This window comes from Tauraco erythrolophus, chromosome Z, assembly GCF_009769465.1.
Source record: "Tauraco erythrolophus isolate bTauEry1 chromosome Z, bTauEry1.pri, whole genome shotgun sequence".
NCBI classification, from domain to species: Eukaryota; Metazoa; Chordata; class Aves; order Musophagiformes; family Musophagidae; genus Tauraco; species Tauraco erythrolophus.
The window spans coordinates 76665665-76687168 of NC_141496.1; the positions used below are offsets into that span (position 1 = coordinate 76665665).

The 21504-nt window shown below is 40.6% G+C and overlaps 1 protein-coding gene across 8 annotated transcripts in view; it reads left to right on the forward strand.

Moving 5' to 3' along the window:
• The window catches only part of CDC14B (cell division cycle 14B), a 46323-nt gene that overhangs the window by 11642 nt on the left and 13177 nt on the right, over nt 1-21504 (forward strand). For all 8 annotated transcript variants that reach the window (XM_086629459.1, XM_086629451.1, XM_086629456.1 and 5 more), the window contains exons 5-11: nt 11594-11670; nt 15883-15949; nt 17124-17186; nt 18134-18221; nt 18560-18790; nt 20556-20694; nt 20824-20977. In XM_086629459.1, coding sequence (XP_086485585.1) covers nt 11594-11670; nt 15883-15949; nt 17124-17186; nt 18134-18221; nt 18560-18790; nt 20556-20694; nt 20824-20977 — 819 coding nt within the window. The remainder of the gene's footprint in view (nt 1-11593; nt 11671-15882; nt 15950-17123; nt 17187-18133; nt 18222-18559; nt 18791-20555; nt 20695-20823; nt 20978-21504) is intronic.

The following is a 21504-nucleotide window of genomic DNA, read 5'->3' on the forward strand; positions in this document are numbered from 1 at the left end:
TTGATTTTAACCATCTATCTTGTTTACTGAGTAATAAAACGAAGTGAGAACCTATATGTTCTTTGATGTTGGAGATTTGAGGGGTCAGAGTTCATGTAGCCTTAGGTCATTCCTATTTATTAGCTGCAAGGCTGTACAGTACTTGCTGTGATGCTGGCAGTCTCCTTGCTGCCTCCCTACATCATGCCCGAGGTCCATTTCCTGTTCTCCAGGGCTTCTGTGTTGTCTGTTTTCTACAGTACTTATCACAAATTAAGAACTAGATTTCAAAATGTGTCTCTCTTGGAATTCGAAACACAGATGGTTAGGAATGTTGCTGTTGACCTTTGCATTCTTAAGCCACGTGGAAACTGACAACATGAGTTACTAAATTTGTTCGCAGTTAAGGTATTATGTTGACAAAACAGCTGCACCTTTCAGGAAAACTACTTCTTCCTTGTGACTTGGTCATAATGGAGACCCTGAAAGCGAGAAGGGTCTGGCTTCAGTTATCAGCCATTATTTGGAAGGAATTGGGTTTTGGTTTTCCTTAAGCTTTTGTGCTGAATATGTGTAGCAGTATTCTGCAGCACAGTGGCTGACATTTTGAGCAGAATCCACGGTATGAAACATTAACTGATGGCAAAACAATCTGATAGGAAAGTACTGTGTTCGACTATGTAAAAGGATAGCAAAAGCCTAACACAGATCTTATTTCTGATCACCCAGTAGTCCTGCTGTGTTGCAATAACGATGTTCAGTTGAAGGGGAATGCTGGGAAAGACTTGAATAAAGCTCTGACATTAATATGTACAGATTATGGCAGTCCCAAGCAGGGTAATTAAAAATGGAGGCTGTTTGACAGAGGAGTAGACAATTTTTGCTCCAGAGAACCGTAGTGCAGGAGGTGGGAGTTGCAGAGTACAGAAAGGATGCTACCACAGGTTCAGCTGAAGTCAGACACGAGATTGTGACTGGCTAGCCAACGCGTGTGGGAGGGCTGGTTGCAGACAGCTGGCGTGTGGCAGAAAGAGGCTGGTCAAAACCATCGGTAGTTTTCAAAGTTCAGAGACTTGTGCTTAGGCTATTGCATTGTACCAGTTGAATACTTCGGCAGTTTCCCTTAAAGACCGAAAAAAAGTGACAAAGTGAAGGTCTGTGCGAGTCCTCTCCTCGCATAGGGGGTCTCCGTTTTGCATGGTCGTAGGTGGTAGGTGGATCTAGCTAGATGCTAATTTTCTTTCCAGTGCAACAGACTTTGGCACTGGTACTACTTTTTCTATAAAGTGGGGTTCTCTTTCTTCCCAGATTGTTGTGGGAGGGATTCCAGTGAAGGAAGATCACAGAAGAAAGGCTGTGCCCCTGAGGCCTACTGTTTTCCTTGACATCCTTTGATGGTCTTTCATGAAGAGTCAGGCTTAATTACAGCACTCACTGCTGAAGTGTTCAGCCATACATGTTCCACATTTCTGCTTTCTGAGGGGAGAACTGGATTGTTCTCTATGGGGCGAGCAACAGTATAGGATCTGTTGAGAGTGCATGATAAATATATGTCTATGAGCATTATTTCCTGACCGAAAGGAAATACGTTGAGGCCTTCTTTATGTTAAACATATGCATGCTTAAGCACCCACCTATTTCTTCTGTTAGGAGTGCCTTTCTTTTTGATGAAGAAGGAGCCATCCAGCTATTGGTCAAAGCTTTAAGAAGCTTTTCTGTAATTTTAGTTAATCAGACCGTGTCCTGTTGGTCATGCTGTCTGCTGCTTGAACTGAGTTATCATCATTTAATTTCTGATCCCTTACAGTGTAAGCGGTAGGTTGCCACCGTATTTCCTTCTGTCCGGGTTGAATGCATTTTCTTGTTTGATTTTATTTTTTTAGCTTCCTGATGGGTTCCCATTTCAACAGTTTACCTTAGGTTGAGGAAATGTGTGGCAGTGCCTCAGGTTGGAGGAGTCCAGGTGGGAAGAGCAAAGAAGTAGAAAAGGGAAAGTAGCCTATGGGGAGTTAGTCATGAAAATAGTGCTTGTCTGCCTGCGTAGTAAGGCCTTTGATAACTTCAGCATAGTTTTGGGTGCAAGGTGCTCTGTAGATGCAGGTGCTTTAAGTTACTTGTTAAAAATAACAGGCTGAAAGGTTTTCAGTAGTAGCACAGACAAGTGTGTGTGCTTTCCAGTTTTGTTCTCTGTTTCTTTTAAACACAGTCATATTTTAACATATAACTACCTTAAACTATAATGAACTGTATGTAACTAGTTCTGCTCTGGAACTTCTATGTCCTCATAAACATTCAGTATTTTTTATGCTAGCAACTTCCAAGCCTGTCACTTTAATGGCTTGTTGACCTTAAATTTGTATTCTTGAACATAGTATTTTTAACTTCTGCTTAAGCAGAATTGGAGTATATTAGCATGATTTATAGTTCAACATATTTTGTTTAAATATACACGTGTGTATATATATCGTGTGGGGATATGCTCATGTAGACTACTAAGGCAATTATGAAAGTCTTCATTAACTGTGGTGAAGTGTGAGGGCAGCTGCTAGTGTTCTGGTTTACAAGCAAAGTCTGTTCCCAGTCTTTTCTTCACAGTTGTTGTATTTTAATGTTTCCCCCCCAGCCCCTTTCATCTAACTTGTATTTCTTTCCTCTTCAGTGGAAATAGTTTCTGAACTCTCCAGGCTACACACTTCTTTCTCCCCCGTCCCGCATCTGCTGCTTCCTTCCAGGTGTACTTTGACATGACATCACAGCCTGACTCAAGCTACTGGGCTCTTCAGTATTACATGGTCTTAAAAGTGAAGAAAAGAGTGTCCAAATACATTGTTGTATAAGTAGTTACAGAATAAAATACAAATTTTTAGAGTAAATCTGAACAATTTAGATCTTAATCCTTTTATTGTTCATCTTCCATCTGTTTTAATTCTGTATTTTGTTTCATTTTTACAGATGATATACCGCGTAATGGGAATAATATTCTTCTCTGTAGATTAGCATAAATTTAGCATGTTCAGCCAGACAAAGGGTTGCCAGAATTTGGCGTGTTGGGGTTGAATGTTTACGCTTTATACGGGCGGAGGGGGTGAGGGGAAAGAAGGGAGGGAGGGAAAAAACCCTTTTTTCTTCACCTTTTAAAGAAAAATTGCTTTTCCTTGGAAGCTGTCTGCACTGTTCAGGCCTTACCACTCTACCAAAGCAGCAGTGATCTTCTGAGTTGATCTCTACAGTGGCTGCTCTTGATTATCGCCAGGACTTGGCTGTGGGTGAGGAAAGTCTGCTTCTTCCATCATTGCTCCTTCTACGTTAAGAAAGAAAATGTACCCTCTGTGCCTGTCCACCCGATTCCCAAGCTCCCCCCACTCCCCTTGGCTGCATTAACTTAGTAACAGTGTTTTTTTTCTCAGGCCTGGCACTAATTATGTACTTGGAGGGTGACCCTCCGAGGGTACCGCCCCATGAACTGCTGTTATTCAGGTCATCTTCTCCAGGACTCATCTCTGTACTTTGTCTATTTTCTCATCTTCTTTCTTCAGGGTAAGCAGCATTTCCTTCATCCGTTCTGATCTGTAGTACTGTTTTTTTTTTGCCTTTTCAATTTGTTAGTGTCCTTCCTAGCTGTGGCCTAATGCTGGCTAGAAGCTGAAGGTTGCAGAAGCAATTAGCACTCGTCTGTGTAATGTCTAACTGCTCTGCTCTTACCGTGGCATTTGCAGAATTCTCTCTGTCTAAGCTGTGGAAAAGCAGGCAAACTCACTCGTTTAGTGGTCCAGGCTGCATGGTGGTAGATGGGTAACTGTGGCAGTGCTTAAATTACAGGTGGGTAAACCATGTTTACCCTTAGCTACGTTTTGATGAGAGGTGCTTGTGCTTGACAAGCGAGTGGCAGAGATGAGATGGGCAAAGTATTGGCCTTTTGTTTAAGCAAAAGTTGCCTGGAGTCTTTTTGGCTTTCTCCATGTTCGTGTCCTCTGAAAAGCTGCCTTCTCTGAATCGTATTTGGGAAATCGTGATTAGCCTTCATGACGATGCGTTTTCATGCCTTTTGTACTAGGTTCTTCGTCACCATATTCTCACCAGACTGCTTGTCTCCGTAGGAGAAGGGTTGCTTTTTGGGGGTCCCTTGCTATAGCAGTAGCTTGCTTTCTTAGCTGTCGTGAAGTCCTGATGTGCCCAGCCCGATTGGTTCCCAGCTAGCAGGGTTTTCTGTACCTCCCTTCCGCCATTTAAAAGGTAATTGGAGGTTTCTTGCTTTTGTTTATGTCGAACAAAGAGAGTTGCCAGACACAGGCAGTTATTCCCTCTCTGCCACTGTTATCCACTTAATGACTGTTTCTGTTAATGAAGGGACTGGTGGCCACATGTGCGTTTCTTCAGTACACCGCAAATCCATACAGGAAGCTTTTTAATTCTGTTTTAGTTTTGCTGTATTTAACCTTTTCTTCTAAGGAATATTGCTAGAAAATTTAATGTGTTAACTGACTAGTATGTCCCATGGAGGATTTGATGAAATAAAATATTTTAAACTTTTACGTTACAGTAAAATTATACGTGTGTGTGAGCTTGTGTTTGAGTCTGGTCACACAGAGTAGTTATTGTATTTGTTCAGAGTGGTGGGTAATGATTATTTGCAGTTTGCAGCAGTTCAGGCTATTTGGGTGAGTGACATTTTTGGAATGCAGTTGTATCACAAGAAATTTGCTCGTAAGCACTTTAAAATGAACCATCTCATCATTTCCTTGGTTTTAAGTCAGTGTGTGATTTAGGTAGCAGCCTAAGTAGATTTTGCAGTTAAGGGTCAGCAGGTGGATAAACTTAATTACACTAAGCAAATCATAAATGTGAATTTAAAGTGCTGTTTACGGACTTGAGTAGATATAGTTTCTAACATTACAGCATATTAAATAAGCTATTTAACTTTCCTGAAAAAGCCACAAGTTATGTCATAGGTGATTATTATCAAACATGTTTTGTCTTGCATGCAGCATTACTATTTCACTTGGCATCCCCATGTACTGAACATTAAGATGCCTTTTTTAACCCGATCCTCCTTTCCTTTTCTACCAGGAATACTTTTCGTCCTATTGTGAATACCGTTTTCATGGTTGTAACACTAATGTAGGAATCCTTTATTTAAAAGATAGGGCTAGTTTGAAAACACTAATATGAATCAGACAATAACACGGCTTGCTAAAAGAACTCTGATTCCATAGTTGATTTTAAATGCGCTTAAATACTGGGTCGCCTAGTCCTGCAAGCCCTTCTGTTTCATTCAGTGAACGTTATAGCGGCTGTTCGACTACACAGCGATGTTGGCAGGAGCTGTGCTTGAGTGCACCTTTCCCAGTACTCAACGCTTGGATAGCTCTTGACCATTCACAGAGCTGCCTGCAGTCCCTTAATTAGAAACAGATGTCCTAAATGAAAAGGATGATTAGAGCAATGTTAATGGTTCAACTGCTAATCGCAAATTTCTGGCTGTATTTTGAAGTTCAGTGGGATTATTTTTGTATCCATAAAGACAGCAAATTTCTAAATTGTTGGTACACGCAAGTGATTACACTGTGATAAAACAGTATGTTATTTTAGCTTGAAAGATGTCAGTTCCTTATAGTTAGAATTTTCCTAGAAGGTACTTAAGTAAAAGACTTGTAAAGATTTTAAGAGTTTTCCCCTGTGTATTCGTGTATGTGTGTATGTAGATGCGTGTGTACACCCATCTGTACTTGCATATGATTGTAGGACTATTCTAAAGCCGATGCAACTGTACTTGTGGATAATTTATTTCAGGTCTGCTGAATTTTGTAAGTTCTTTTAAAAAGCTGTTGTTGGTTCATTTTTTTTTTTTAAATATTTGTCTGATGCGCAGGTAAGGAGCCCCTTGGGAAATCAGTGTAAAATTCTCATATACTTTTCTCCATTTGTGTATACAAGACTGGACAAAAACTCCCAGAAAATGCCTGCTTCTTCTAAATAACAGTTAATATCATTGCTTGAAATTTATTTTAATATTTTTCATCTTTTTAGTAGTAATTCTTGTTAGGTGCTTTATTGGGATTAACTTAGAATCACAGAATTGTTTAGGCTGGAAAAGACCTTAAAGATTGTGGAGTCCAACTGTAAACCTAACTCTGACAAGTCCACCACTAAACCATGTCCCTAAGTGCCACATCTGCTCATCTTTTAAACTTAAACTTTTAAAACTCATTTGTGCAAGGCTTATTTTGCCTCAGTCTTCACTGGCAAGTGCTCTAGCCACACTGCAGAAGTCACAGAAGGCAAAGGCAGGGACTGGGAAAACAAAGAACCGCCCACTGTAGGAGATGATCAGATTCAAAACCATTTAAGGAACCTGAAGGTACGTCAAGTCCGTGGGACCTGATGAGATGCATCCATGGATCCTGAGGGAACTCACAGATGAAGTTGCTAAGCTGCTATCCATTATATTTGAGAAGTCATGGCAATCTGGTGATGTTCCCACTGACTTGGAAAGGGGAAACATAGCCCCATCTTTAAAAAGGCAAAAAAGGAAGACCCAGGGAACTACAGGCCAGTCAGTCTCACCCCTGTGCCAGGCAAGATCATGGAGCACATGCCCCTGGCAACTATGCTAAGGCACATGGAAAAAAAGGCTGTCGCCAATCAGTGACAGCCTTTTGGTCAGCTTTGGTGACAGCCAACATGGCTTCACTAAGGGCAAATTGTGCCTGACTGTTTGGTGGCCTTTTATGATAAGGTTACAGCATTGATGGATAAGAGAAGAGCAACTGAGATCGTCTACCTGGAATTATCCAAAGCATTTAACACTGTCCCACACGACATCCTTGTCTATAAATTGGAGAGATGTGGATTTGATAGATGGACCACTCAGTGGATAAGGAATTGGCTGGATGGTCACACTCAAAGAGTTGTGGTCAATGGCTCTATGTTCAAATGGAGGCCAGTGATGAGTGGTGTTCCTCAGGGAACTGGTACTGGGGCCAGTGCTATTTAACATCTTTGTTGGCAACATGGACAGTGGGATCGAGTGCACCCTCAGCAAGTTTGATGACAACACCAAGCTGTGTGGTGTTGTGGACACGCTGGAGGGAAGGGATACCATCCACCAGAGGGACCTTGACAAGCTGGAGAGGTGGGCCTGTGAGAACTTTGTGAAGTTCAACAAGGCCAGATGCAAGGTCCTGCACATGGGTCAGGGCAATCCCAAGCACAAGTACAGGGTGGGCAGAGAATGGATTGAGAGCAGCCCTGAGGAGAAGGACTTGGGAGTGCTGGTGGATGAGAAGCTCAACATGAGCTGGCAATGTGCGCTGGCAGCCCAGAAAGCCAACCGTATCCTGGGCTGCATCCAAAGAAGCATGGCCAGCAGGTTGAGGGAGGTGATTCTGCCCCTCTACTCTGCTCTTATGGGATCCCACCTGCAGTACTGCGTTCAGCTCTGGGGCCCCCAACACACCCCAACATAAGAAGGACATGGACCTGTTGGAGTGGGTGCAGAGGAGGACCACAAAGACGATCCGAGGGCTGGAGCACCTCTGCTATGAAGACAGGCTGAGAGAGCTGGGGCTGTTCAGGGAGACCTTCTAGCAGCCTTCCAGTACTTAAAGGGGGCCTACAGGAAAGCTGGAGAGGGACTTTTTACAAGGACATGTAGTGATAGGACAAGGGGCAATGGCTTTAAACTGAAAGAGGGGAGATTTCGATTAGATATTAGGAACATATTCTTCACTCTGAGGGTGGTGAGGCACTGGAACAGGTTTTCTGGAGAAGTGGTGGATGCCTAATTCCTGGAAGTGTTCAAGGCCAGGTTGGATGAGGCTTTGAGCAACTTGTTTTAGTGGAAGTTGTCCCTGCCCATGGCAGAGGGGTTGGAACTAGGTAATCATTAAGATCCCTTCCAATCCAAACCATTCTGTCATCTTAGAAAGCACAGCAGAAACATAATCGGCATCTGGACAAACTGGTTTCAGCTGTTGTGTATTTTGATTTCTGGAGGTTATGTCTTTTCCCATTTCCCCTCCTTCCCCTAGTACATACCTCATAAATTTACAAGTACTTCTTTGTTTTGCTGTTCATCAGATCAACATTTACATTCTCTTGTTTTCTGAAACTTCAGTGCTGTTTACTGCCTTAGAAAGTCAGTCTGTCTTCCAACACTTCTGTCTACTGCAGATCTCTCTGATCACTTTTACTTTCTCTCATTTACTGGCTTTCTTCAGCCCTTCCTCCACTCACATCATTCACATGAAATTGTTCATCTTTAAGGCTCTAGTGGCCTTCTCCCTGTCAGAAACAGGATACAGTTATATTTATCAGTGTGTGCCAGGACTATGTTTTTGAAGTGAATCTTCCCTATAAGCCCGCGCACTGCCCTTTGGCTCACTTCACAGAGCAGTCTAGGAGCAATCCCAACAGGTAATGGGTGTTCAGTCTACAGGACCAGACTAGGACTAGCTGTTAAGGTTAAAAGCGGCTGGAAGTGTATAGTGCAGATATCAGATCTTCATTGCTGGCTCCCAGCATTTCTGCTGGTGCACACTACTTCCTAATGTAGATGTGGCCTCTGCTGCCTTGATATCCATTGCTTCCCTGGGCTTTGCTGCTCCTTCCCTCACTGCTTCAGTCTTGTTTCCATATCTGGAATTTGGTTCACCCACAGCCTGTACCCAGGCTCACCCGTTTTCAGCCTCCATCCAGCCTTGCTTGCATCCAAGATTTCCAACTGGGTGCTCTCTTACGGTCTTAAGCTGTGACAGAAACTGATCTGTCTCCACTTTGACTGTCACAGCTTCCTGTGTTGTGTTACTGCCAGGATACTTTCCTTGTGAAGTAAGTATCTATTTATGGTCTTTCCCATCCTGTGTCGAGACTGAATGCCGTTCTTCCCTTTTGAAGCACTCCACGCCATTGCACCTGTCCTGATATCCTCATGCTAACCTATTTTTTTTTTTTGTAAGCCACTTTTCACGGGTAACACCATCTGACCGTTTCATCAACTGCTGTCTGCAGCTCTTCATGTGTCGTATCTTGCGTGTGTGATAGTGTCACAGCTGAACTGTAGCGGGATCTCTCTTATTTCAGAAAATTCTGTGAAATCCATCTCAAAGAGCTTCCTTCTTCAGTGAATATGCTGTATATTGCTTCAGTTGTACAGGCAGCATGGTGTATTTTTGCTTAGTGGCTTGTCCACATTGAAGAGCGCCATCTTCTTGCAGTGTGCTTTTGTACATACTAAATGGTGGTAGACATTGGATTTTTGTGTTAAAATCAGGCTGGCTTTTTTCAGTGCCCTTGTATATAGTGAGCGTTTGAATAACTGTGTGAAGGAAAGTCCATACAAACGTGCATATATGTTATAATGGGGCTTATAGCAACTTCACTGGTAATGTCATTTCAGAAGTTGGATCTGTGCTTAAGAACTAATGTGTTTCAGTATACTGTAGTGTTATTTAGACTTATTTTAATACAACACTTAACGTTTATGGAAAAAATTTACCTCTTGTAGCTGTTACACTTGAAAACAAACACTTCCACGTTGAAGCTTGTTTTCTTTTAGGAAGCTGATAAAAGCTCATCTGAGATGTTGGAGACATCCTTGGCTTTTCTGAGCTACTTATGCTTACAGGATTAGCGAGTATTAGCTGCAATTCTATTTGTTGTACAAACTGCCTGTTGCACAAGCAGTACTCTCTGTGTGTTACCCAGCCTTGCAGCTCTGAGTCTCAAGTTTTTTCCAGGTGACTCATTTCTGGCTACAAACTCTGTTTCTACTGTTTGATTACCTTCTGTTTGCTAATGCCATTTCACATCTCTAGTTTGTAAGTTTTCCTGGGTTGGGGCTCTTTTTCTGATTAGGGTTCAGTGTGCTGCAAGATCCAAAGTATGACTGTATCAAAGCACACAAGTGGAAATTTATTGGAACATAACCTTTATATCCAATTCGGGCAATGAATATGCCTGCAGATTAGAAAGTGAACTCTGGCATCTGAGGAGCAGCTATTCAATGATATTTCGGGGTCTTTCTAAGTCTATTTTCTGTTCCAGGTGTATGCTTGCAAGTACGAATGCAAAAGTCACTTACCCCTCCCCAGTGAAAGCGTGTGCGTGCGCACACACACACAAAACATGCAGTTTTCATTACTTAGCTAAACTGCTTAAACAGGACAGATGTTTTTTTTCTTTGGTTTTGCTAATTGCAAAGGAAGAATGCTCAGAAAATACTTAACACAGTATCAAATCAGAGGAAAAAAAAAAAAAGAGGTCATATGTTGCCATGTATGTTTTAGCTGTCTGTTTCAAGCTGGGTTTGTGGTGATTTTTTAGCAACATCTGTTCCTCCTCCCATTCTCACCTCACAAGAATGTGCCCGTACATGTGTGTGTGTGTGCACACGTGGAGAGAGGATGTGGAAGATACATTACGCCATTTGTTCAAACAGGCTTTGCAGCAGCATCAAAGAAATTTGAAAGGCAGTGCCAACTTTTAAAAGGAAAAAAATGTCAGAAGCAACAGAAAGGAAAAATGTCATTCTTAGATTTTTGGAGAACGTTTAATTTATACTCATTAGGAATCTTACTTTCAAAAAACCTCTAGGGAAAAAGGTCATTAACATGAGATGTGAATAATTTTACTGAATGTCAATGAAAAAATAACTTTCTATATTAACTGTGTAGTTAATGCAGTTTTAAAGAAAAAGTATTAACCTGAAATTATTGAATATTGACCTGTTAGTGACAGTTTATTATGATCAGTTGTTATCTCCTGGCCATGCTGGGGATGGTGTCTGATGGTATTGGAAGACATGGTTTGTATAAAAGAGTTTTACAGTATTCTTCAAGGAAACTTTAGTGTTAGAGGCTATCCGAGAGGGATCAGGCATGTCGTGATGGAAAACCATATGTTATTTGTCGTGGATTGGTCCTTCGTGAATTCTTTTCTGAGTGTTTTTGACACTAGAAAGTTTGATACGTAGTGCTTCAAGTATGTTACTTCATTCTGTTCTTAGAACTTTGCTTCTGAAGCTACAGAATTTTATTTATCCTTCATGGCATCTGGATTTAGTTACTGAAAACTGCCTTGCTAATTCAGAGGAAGTACAGGATTTGGAATAATGTAAATGTACTGCTGTAGGAAAATCAAAACATACACGAATTAGTGTTTTAATCTTGTCTGCTGAGTGTACACATTGTTTTGTAGACCAGATAATTCATAGCTTTGCTGATATCTCTGTGAAGTTTTGTGTTTTGATTTACATCTTGAAAGCTTGAGTAAAAAAAAAAGAAATTTATAAACTGGTCCAGCAGTGTTGCAGTAGAAACGTGGAAGAATCCAGAGGGACAGAAGCTTTTTCATTGTAGTCTATAGCTGAAAAACTAGTGCAAAAATCTATAAATTTTGTTTAAAAATATATATTCCTCTAGAATGACCACTTTTATGTTGTTTGTTAGTTTTATTATTGCACAATTGCATACATTTTTTCTTGATGCTACTCTTTCCCAGGACTTTTGAGCTCTGTGATAATTAATTATGCCTTCTGTAGTAAACAAGCGACTTAAGTTATTAATATCTTAAAATAACATTTTTTTTTCTATTCTGTCTTTTTCCACAAAAATAGATAATATACCTGAGAGAATCCCCAGAAGACGTGTACAGGCTTATATTGGCTGGAAGTGTTTCGTATCTTCCTTTCAGGTAAGTAACAAGTTGTTAGAATTTTCTATACCTTGATATTTTGAAGAAGAATGTAGCATTTAGCAGTACTAATTTGTTGGGGTTTTTTTTTGCTCAAGTTTTAACACGTGGCACATTCACTGCCTGAGCTTTAAGTGTAGACTGTTGAACAGGGGTGTTAGCAGCTGGTACTGAAGTGCAGCGACAGAAGGTGAAGGAGCCACACTGCTTTGTATGCGCTCTTGTTGAGCTCTTTGGTCTACATTGCTTCTCACTTGCCAGTCTGGTTTTGTGCCAGTAGTTGATAGTCAAACATATCATAATATCTGTCATTCATCACAAATGGCTTGTAAGACTTCTAGCACTCCATTTTTCCCACTGTATGCAGAAGTGTGTGTTTTCACTGTATTTTGAATGTATGCAGAAACCCGCAAATGCTGTTTTGTGCATAAAGAATGCTAGCTAACCTCCTATGATTTAGCGTCACTTTAGAGGGTTTCTTTTTACCATTGAGGAAGCATGTAAAACCATTGGTTTATGGTTGCTTGACCCTGAGGGAATGTAACGCTAGCTATTTCAGACCACAGACTTCTCTTCGTGGTATATGCTGTGCTGCTTAACGTAGCAAATAAAGTCGATCCGTCGTGCAAAGGAGCGACTTCTTAATTTCATACCAAATCAGAGTTTCTAAAAGTTGAACTAAATGAACATTCCATTGGCTGCCACAAGATGCAGAAAAGAATGGCCAAAAAACTTTTTAGGAGGCAAGTTTACTCTCCCAAGTATATTGTTATGGGGTGATTAATTCAGTCTTTGCTTGTTTGTGTTTTGTTGCTAAGAGAAGGGCTTCTGATGATTTCAATTTCTGTTACTTTCCCTATTTCCCCCCTGCCACCATCACAGTATAATGGTGTACTAACACCTCTCTCTATTTGCATACCTCCATCATCCTATTTCTCACTTTTAAATTCCATTTTTATATTCCCAGAAGAAAAAATCTGCCTTAGGAAGACTGTAAGGTTTGTTTTATAAATATCATAAAGGTGTATGTGGGTGATGGAGATAGTAGCTTTTCACTCAGGTCATATACCCTGCTCAAATTCCCAGACCATCACTTCAACAAAACTACTGAAAGGAATGTGAAGATGTGTTACATAGAAGACTTACTGAGAGCTGACTGCTGAAGACATGTCCTATCTCTGGGATAAAGAATATAGTCTGCTGAAGTGTCTGCAAACTTTACCATTTTCCCAGGCTGCCAGTCATCCTAGACTAAAACCAAAACACAGAGCAATTCCAGCAGCTAAATTGAACTCTGTTGCAGCCGAAACCAGGACAGTGTGATGCAAAGAATTTCCTTCTTCACTTATAGAATCACAGGATCACAGTGAGGTTGGAAGGGACTTCTAGAAGTCATCTGGTCCAACATCTCTGCTTAAGCAGGGCCACGTAGAGTCGGTTGCCCAGGACCATGTCCAGGTGGCTTTTGAATATCTCCGAGGATGGAGACTGTACAGCCTCTCAGAGCAACCTGTTTCAGTGCTCAGTCACACTCAGAGTGAAAAAATGGTTCAGAGGGAACCTCCTGTGTTTCAGTTTGTGTCCATTTTCTGTGGTGCTGTCACTGGACAGCACTGGAAAGAGCCTGGATCTGTCTTCTTCGCACTTTCCCTTCAGGTATTTATATACATTGCTAAGGTCCCCTCTGAGCCTTCTCTTCTCCAGGCTGAACAATCCCAGCACTCTCAGCCTTCCCATCTGTATGAGATGCTCCAGTCCCTTAATCATCTTCATGGCCCGTTGCTGGACTCTGTCTGTACCTCTCTTGCACTGAGGAGCTCAGAACTGGGCACAGTACTCCACGTGTAGCATCACTAGTGCCAAGGAGAGACGAAGGATCACCTCTCTCGATCTGCTGGCAATACTTTGTCTGATGTGGTTCAGGACACCATTAACCTTCTTTGTTGCAGGGCGTGTTGCCGACTCACGTACAACTTAGTGTTCACCAGGACCCCTGGGTGTTTTTCTGCAAAGCTGTTTTCCAACTGGGCAGCCCCCGACCTGTACTGAAGCATGGAGTTTTTCCTTCACAGGTGCAGAACTTTACAATTCTCCTTGCTGAACTTCATGAGGCTCCTGTCAGTCCATTTCTCTGGCCTGTCAAGGTTCCTCTGGATGGCAGCATGACCCTCTGGCATATCAGCCACTTCTCCCAGTTTTGTGTCATCCGCAAACTTGCTGAAAGAACACTCTGCCTCATCATCCACATCATTAATGAAGATGTTGAACAGGATCAAATGGAGTATTGACGCCTGGAGTACGCCGCTAGTTCCTGGCCTCCAACTAGACTTTGTGCCACTGACCACCACCCTTTGGGCCCAGCCATTCAGCCAGTTTCAACCCACCTGTCGGCTTGACCAGCCCACATGTCACTAGCTTGTCTGTGAGGATCTTGTGGAGACAGTGTCAAAGACCTTACTGAAGTTCAGGTAGACAATATCCACTGCTCATGTACCAGGCCAGTTATTTCATTGTAGAAGTGTATCACATTGGTCAAGCATGACTTTGCCTTGGTGAATCCATGCTGACTACTCATTATTTTCTTGTCCTTAATATGCCTGGAAATGGTTCCCAGGCTTAGCTGCTCCATCACCTCTCTGGGGGTTGAGATGACGCTGACTAACTTGTAGTTCCCTGGGGATTCCTTCTTGCCCTTCTTGAAGTTGAGGATGTAATTTCCTCCAGTCTTCAGGCATTTCTCCCAGTTGCCGTGATTGATCAGAGACTATTCAGGGTGGCTTTGCAATGGCATCAGCCAGCTCCCTCAGCACTCATGGCTGCATCCCATCAGGGCCCATGGACCTAGGTATGTCTGGTTTGCAGAAGTATTCCCTGACCTAATCCTCTTCTACCAAGGGTACGTCTTCCTTACTCCAGCCTTTCCCCCTGGTTTCTGGGACCTGGGATTCCTGAAGACTGGTCTTGCTAGTAAAGACGGAGGCAAAGAAGGCATTCAGTACCTCAACCTTTTCCATGTCCTGTGCAACTAGGTCCCCTGTCTCATTGAGCAATGGGCCCACATCTTCCCTTGTCTTCCTTTTGTTGCCTGTGTACTTAAAGAAGCTCTTCAGGTTTTCTTGGACATCCCTGGCCAGATTCAATTACATTTGGGTTTTAATTTTCCTAACTTCATCCCTGGATGCTCAAACAGTGTCCCAATATTCCTCCCAGGTTACCTGTCCTTGCCTCCACCCTCTGTATGCTTCCTTTTCATATTTGAGTTTGGCCAGGAGTTTCTTGTTCATCCACACAGACCTCCTGGCATTTTTGCCTCCTTCATATTCATTCGGATGAACTGCTCTTAAGCTTGAAGGGGGTGATCTTTGAATATTAACCAGCTTTCTTGGGCCTCCCTTCCATCCAGGAACTTATCTCATGAGACTCTTCCAAGCACATCTTTGAAGAGGCCAAACTCTGCTCTCCTGAAGTCAGCTTGCTTCTCACCCTCCTCCCTGCCCTCAGGATCTTGAACTCCACCATCTCATATCATAACCCTGCAGCCAAGGCTGCCTTTGACTTTCACACCCCCAGTGAGCACCTCCTTGTTGGTGAGTAGGCGGTTTAGCAGAGCACTGTTCCTCACTGGCTTCTGTATCACTTGGAGGAGGAAGTTGTCACCAGCTCACTGCTGGAACCTCCTGGATTGCTTATACCCAGCTGTGTTGTCCCTCCAACACGTATCGGAGTGGTTGAAGTTCCCCAATGAGCATCTGTTTTTCTTTTAAACGGAGTTTGAAGAAAAAATTTGCAGTGTATTACATTTTTTTTTAAAGTGTACTTCAGAAGAAAATGTTCTAAGAGTGTATGTTAGAACATGGTATTAATTTAGGCATTAGCTTTTGCTACAAGGAGTTTGTGTTGTCTGTTCTTTGTTGACAGGAACACTGCAACATGCCAGTTTCAGTCTTCATGTCAGAAATCGAATGTGTCAGCTTTAACAAAACTATAACTGGAATAATCTTACTCTTGGATCATCTGTTAACATAACTTATTTTATGTTTTGTTATTATTGTAAGGTGCAAGGTAGGGGAAATGAAGTAATCATTTGACAGAATTATTTCACTGTAATAGTAATTATCTGGAAGCAATTCTTTAAAGGTGTTGTAGAGAAATATCTTCACTTGCTTTCACTTGGATTAAAATGAGATAATTTTACCATTTTGGTCATTATAGAGATGCTTCCCTTGGTACTTGCAGTTTTCATCTGACATTGCTGGACTGTTTTCATGCAATAAACAAGGTCAGTAAACCAATATTTTTCGTACTGCAAAAGGTCAGTTAAACATTGCCCAGCAGAAAAAGGCGGCTTAGGAAGCTAAGATCCAATTAAAGCTGCGCAGGAGCACATTTTCCCGTTGTTGCCTAGCTTGTTAATGTGTTGTAACAAAACTTCTATATACAGCATCCATAGAAGTCAACTGATACCTGATATAACTAACCAGTGAAGACTTTAAAGAGGGAATTTTGAGGGTTAGTTATGTAGCCATTCACACCTCTGATCCCTCAGGGTGGTGTGATAGGTTTATTATGTGCCCCCCTGGTGTTACATTTTAGGCTGAATATAGCCTTTGAAAGTGGTTTTGAGTTGGTTAGTGATACTTTTTAGGCATTAGCAGCATGTGCTAATGACTTCCAAGTTTTACTTTAGTAATACAAATAGAACAAATGTTTGGAGGCAGGTACTTTTTTTAAAACTGTAAATTAATCTAGTGTTTTATAGCAATACAGCGGTGAAGTGGCGTGGCGTTGAATAGTCTGTATGAGTAGTGAAGCGGGGAATTCTGCAGCTCTCCATGCTACTACTGTCTTTTATATTATGAGTATCTCTGCCAAGTACTGGTGTTTTTACTGATTAAGACAGCCTCTTGCAGATTTTTGATTTTCAGCTTTTTTTGGATGTTTTGGCATTGGGTGCTTGTATGCCAAGAGTGGTGAATTGCTATTCTTAGTACTGGTGAACAGCAAGGAAAACTACAGAATTATGCAGTGAAAGAGGATATTAGAATGTATTATTTTAAATATGTGGAGATGTGGGATTATCTGTGTTTGTGCTTCCTGATTTAACAAGTGAGTAAACTGCCAGTTATGCAAATGTTTACATTTTTTATACAGTATTAAATATAATGGTTGTGGATAATACAGGACATCAGGGACCACACTAGTGTCTGCTTAGGACTATGTATCTTCACACAATTTAAAATCAATGGATTTGCTTGTCTAACTTCTCTTACACTACAATTTACAAATCTGTTTAGAACGAAGACCGAGTTGATCTGTATTTTTTCAAATATATGAAGAAATGTCTCTGAAAGTGTAGAAGAGGTATTAAGGAGCTTTCAGTAACATAAAAGAGTGATAAATCCTCCTCACTGAAAACATGTTGTCTTTGTTAAAAGCTGTATTCTGAATTTTAGGCTTTGCAGTATGGTTTCCTGGATTTCAATACGTTTGATGTAAATGAATATGAGCATTATGAAGTAAGTGTTCAGTATCAATCTTCCGATTTGTTTACTGTTACTAGTGCTAAGATGATTGCTAATAGTATGTGCTATTTTTTTTTTTGTAGTATTAGGTTCCATTTCTGATTTGTCTCTTTTAACTTTGATCGTTAAACAAAGGTGTGCGGTCAGAGAGGGAATATTAAAATTAATCATAGTGAGCCTCAAACATGATGGGGAAAGCAGAAACCAAAATGGAAATAAGTACTTTTTTCCATTATTATTAAAGCCTTGGAAAATGACTGGGGAGTGGGAATTTGGCCACCTTTCAGAGGTCATGCATATTCCTGAGCAGTCTTGATGAGAAACTTGAGGACATACAAGTCCAAGTCTAACTGAATTCTGGAGAGCAATTAAAGTATGTATCTGTGAACACAAGGCAAAGGTATAATAACACTCTTTGAGGTAAAGAAGGAAACTGGGCTGGGAAACTCCAAGCATGTAAAATTCACTTTGAGGCATGGGAAACAAATGTGACAGTGAAGGACTGCAACTCTTTGACTATATGCAGTCTCAGAAATGCGAAGCTGGCAGTTTTCTGTAAAGAGAAAATTAAGTGTTCTTAGAATCTAAGAACACTTAGATTCTAAAGTGTTGTAAAAAGTCATGATTTAAATTGTGAACAGAGATAAGGCCAAGGCCATAATTTAGAAACCTATAAAAAATTTAAAATTGGAAGTTGCACTTCGTCTGAAGAGCGGCAGTTGTGTTGTTCTAAAATGCTAATTTAGAAAGAGGAGAACACAGGCCAGAAAAGTGAGGTTGAGAGCATCCGACATCCTCCCAATGGAACAGAAAGCAGGTGACTAACGTAACTTCATTTCGCAAAAACTGTGCATCACTTCTATCTAGCATGTATTTTGAAACAATAAGGAAAAACCTGAAAATACAGGGATAATGATAAACCAAGCATTTTCTCTTGACAGAGAGCAGAAAATGGAGATTTTAACTGGATAATACCAAACAAATTCATTGCCTTCAGTGGACCTCATTCAAGAAGTAAAATTGAAAATGGTATGCCTAAAAAAGGAGGTGGGGGACACAAGCCCACTGCTTTCTTAGTTGATTGTTATCAGTAAGAACAAGCTTTAAAAATTATTCCTCAAACAGTGTGTTTTGTCCTTGGCTCTTTTTCTTTTATAAGAACTCTGGCAGTAAAATTTTAATGCTTGGTTTAATTGTATCTGACCTAGGTGATTATGTTAAAATTCCATTTTCGGTTAGTCTATTTCTTTATGTTGAACATGAGTTCTATTTCGAAAGTGTTTTCATCTCTTGTTTTTGAGTCTTTGTTTATTTCTGCAGTTTGAGCCTTACTCTCTTTTTTTTTTTCCCCTTCTTTTTTCAATTAGGCTATCCCCACCATGCTCCAGAGGCTTATTTCCCATACTTCAGGAAACATAAAGTCACCACTATAATACGCCTGAACAAAAAACTGTATGATGCCAAACGATTTACAGATGCTGGATTTGAGCATTTTGACCTCTTCTTTGCTGATGGAAGCACACCTAGTGATACTATAGTTAAAACATTTCTAAATATTTGTGAAAATGCTGAAGGTGTAATAGCCGTTCATTGCAAAGGTATAGTGTAAAAACAGTTTATATTACAAGTGATGCTTACAGTTACAGTTCCTGAGGTATTTTGCACGATAATTCCATTGTATCTAGTTATTAGCATGTCTGCCAAACTGCAGCTTTTCCATACAAATTCTTTCTATGCTTTTGTTCGGCACTTCATCTTCTAATTTTTTTAAGTTTCAGAAAAATCTTCCCAGCTGTTTCCAAGAGTGAGGCTGGAGAAAGTGAGCTGGCCAATATTGATAGCTCTTTCTGCTAGAAAGTGTTAGCACTTTAAAAAGATGCTTTTGAGCAGGAATTTTAAGTCCTCGCAAGGTTTATAGGTCTTTCTGAAAATACATGGTTAAATATACCAAGTCATAAACTTCTGAAAATACCCATGTAGCTTTTTGGGGAGATTCCTCATAAAGTAAGAGTGTTCTTCCAGAACCACAGGAATCTTTAACCTTCAGAAACTGTTTATACTAGCTGTGTTGGGCATGCTCTGAATATCTGTTAGACTGCCAGGGAAAAGACACTGACCGTGCCCAGTGCAGCTCATATAAAGAGAAAGTTTTCTATGGTTCTAGAGGGCCTATGTTTCCCTTCTGACACCATATTCAATAGTCTATCAGACGTTTGTTTTCCACAAACTTTGTCTCACTAGTGTACCTGATAATGCTGTGATTGAAGGAGAAAAGCCTTTTCTTAACCCGCTTGCCTGGGACCTGCAAATTTGTTCTTGGTTCTGCATCCGTTTGCTGTATGTTTATATACTGTGAAGTGGAAGAATTGGTTAAAACATCATATTGACTGTTGGGAAGCAAGTGCATATTCTTACTCTCCGCTGAGGTGATAAATTTGGGCATATTGTTTAATTGATTACTCCTGAATATTGAGTATCAGTGGTCCAAGTGCTTTTTTTTTTTCATTCAAATTAAGATGTTCTTTGATATTTATCATATTGATGATGTGTAGACTACCTTATGTTTCTCAACCTGATGTTACTCTTGAGGAAGAGTAGAATGCTGTAGCCTGTTCTTAAAGCTGGACAAGGCATGGAAAGTGCTGCATGGTTGTCTTGGCTCTTGGACTATTCTGAAGATTTTACACTGGTGTTGAACAGTCACTTGCTAAATGAGAGACGGTGATGCGAGGTTTAACATTTACAGCAAGTGATGGAGGAGGGGAGCCACTTAGGTGGAGCTGTCCTCCTTTCTTCTCATATTTCTCAAGGTAAATAGAAGTGTTTTGAGGGCCATTGCAAAGAACGTTCCTCACTCTGGGGTACATTTTGCCTGTGGTGGCTAGTACCCAGACTTGCTTATTGCAAAATTTGTCTTTTCCTTAGGAACTAAAGTAAGAGTTTAGTTAGAGGAGGGACTGGAAGAGCAGCTGGTTTTGGTGCAATGTTTGATCAATTTGCAAGAAGGTGCTTTGAGAATTTGGGAAAAAAGCCAGCTGTTATCCCATGCATAAATCATTCTCATACCTATATACATATTCGTAGATAGGTAAATAAAGATAGATGGACTTACAGGAATTTGTGAAGTCGCTGAGTTTGGAGGGTTACCTTGCTCAAAAAAACATGTGAACAAAGTGGTAGTAACCTTGTATAAGGAAAAAAGCATTCAAAAGGTGAGTTGCACTTACCAAGTTCCATCAGTAACGGGTTTGTTTAATAAACTAGGCAAGTAACTGTTTTTCCAAGTAACACGATGTCTGTAGCTACAGCAGATTACAGGTGAAGACAGGTATATAAAAGAAGGCCTTCTTTTGTCTTACACAGCTGGTCTTGGACGAACTGGCACACTTATCGCCTGCTATATCATGAAGCATTATCGCATGACAGCAGCTGAAACTATTGCCTGGATTAGAATAAATAGACCTGGTTCAGTGATTGGACCACAACAACACTTCCTGATGGAGTAAGTAGATTGACTATAAACGTTTTCAAAAATAGATCTAGATGTCTTTTTCTTCTTTTATTGTACACTATTAATCTTTGGTGTTAATTTGTTTTCATTAGTTTTTTCTTTTTTTCCATGTTACGATAGCAAACAGGCAGAACTTTGGACAGAAGGAGATATTTTCCGTGCAAAGTTGAAAGGAAACCGTAAAATTGCTGTAACAAGAATTCTGTCGGGAGTAGATGATATCTCAATTAACGACAGGAGGAACAGGAGAACCATCCAAAAGGACATTGAACTGGTAACCATCTGAATGTTGTGCTCTTACAAAAGTTGTAACTACTGTTCAGAATCTCTCAGGTTCTGAACAAACCTGTGGGTACAGTAAAACTATGTTAATCAGATTCTTTTTCTATTTGCCCTTTTTGCATCAAGGGATATGGGGAGGGCAGAAAGTTATGGACAGCAAGTATGAAAAATTAAGTGCAGTACGCAGGTGAAGTTGGAGCATCCTTATCATACTTTAGTAATTAGGTAAACAGTAGAACAAAAAAATTACTCACAATTTGCCAACAAAACCTCTGTGATTTTGTTTTGGATTGTCTGTTACTTCATTGTGTTTGTTTAAAGGGAAGGGATGAAAGATTTTTTGCTCTTTTTAGTTTCTAAGTAATTGCAACTTCTACAATACCTTTTGATGCTGCCTTTTAAAAAAAACAGTACTGCTATTTTAAGAAGACAAGTGAAGGAGGGAAATGCTGTACTTGAGTGAAGATTGTACTGTACCTAAGCAAAGATTTGATAATATGTTTCCACTGTTTTAAAGGT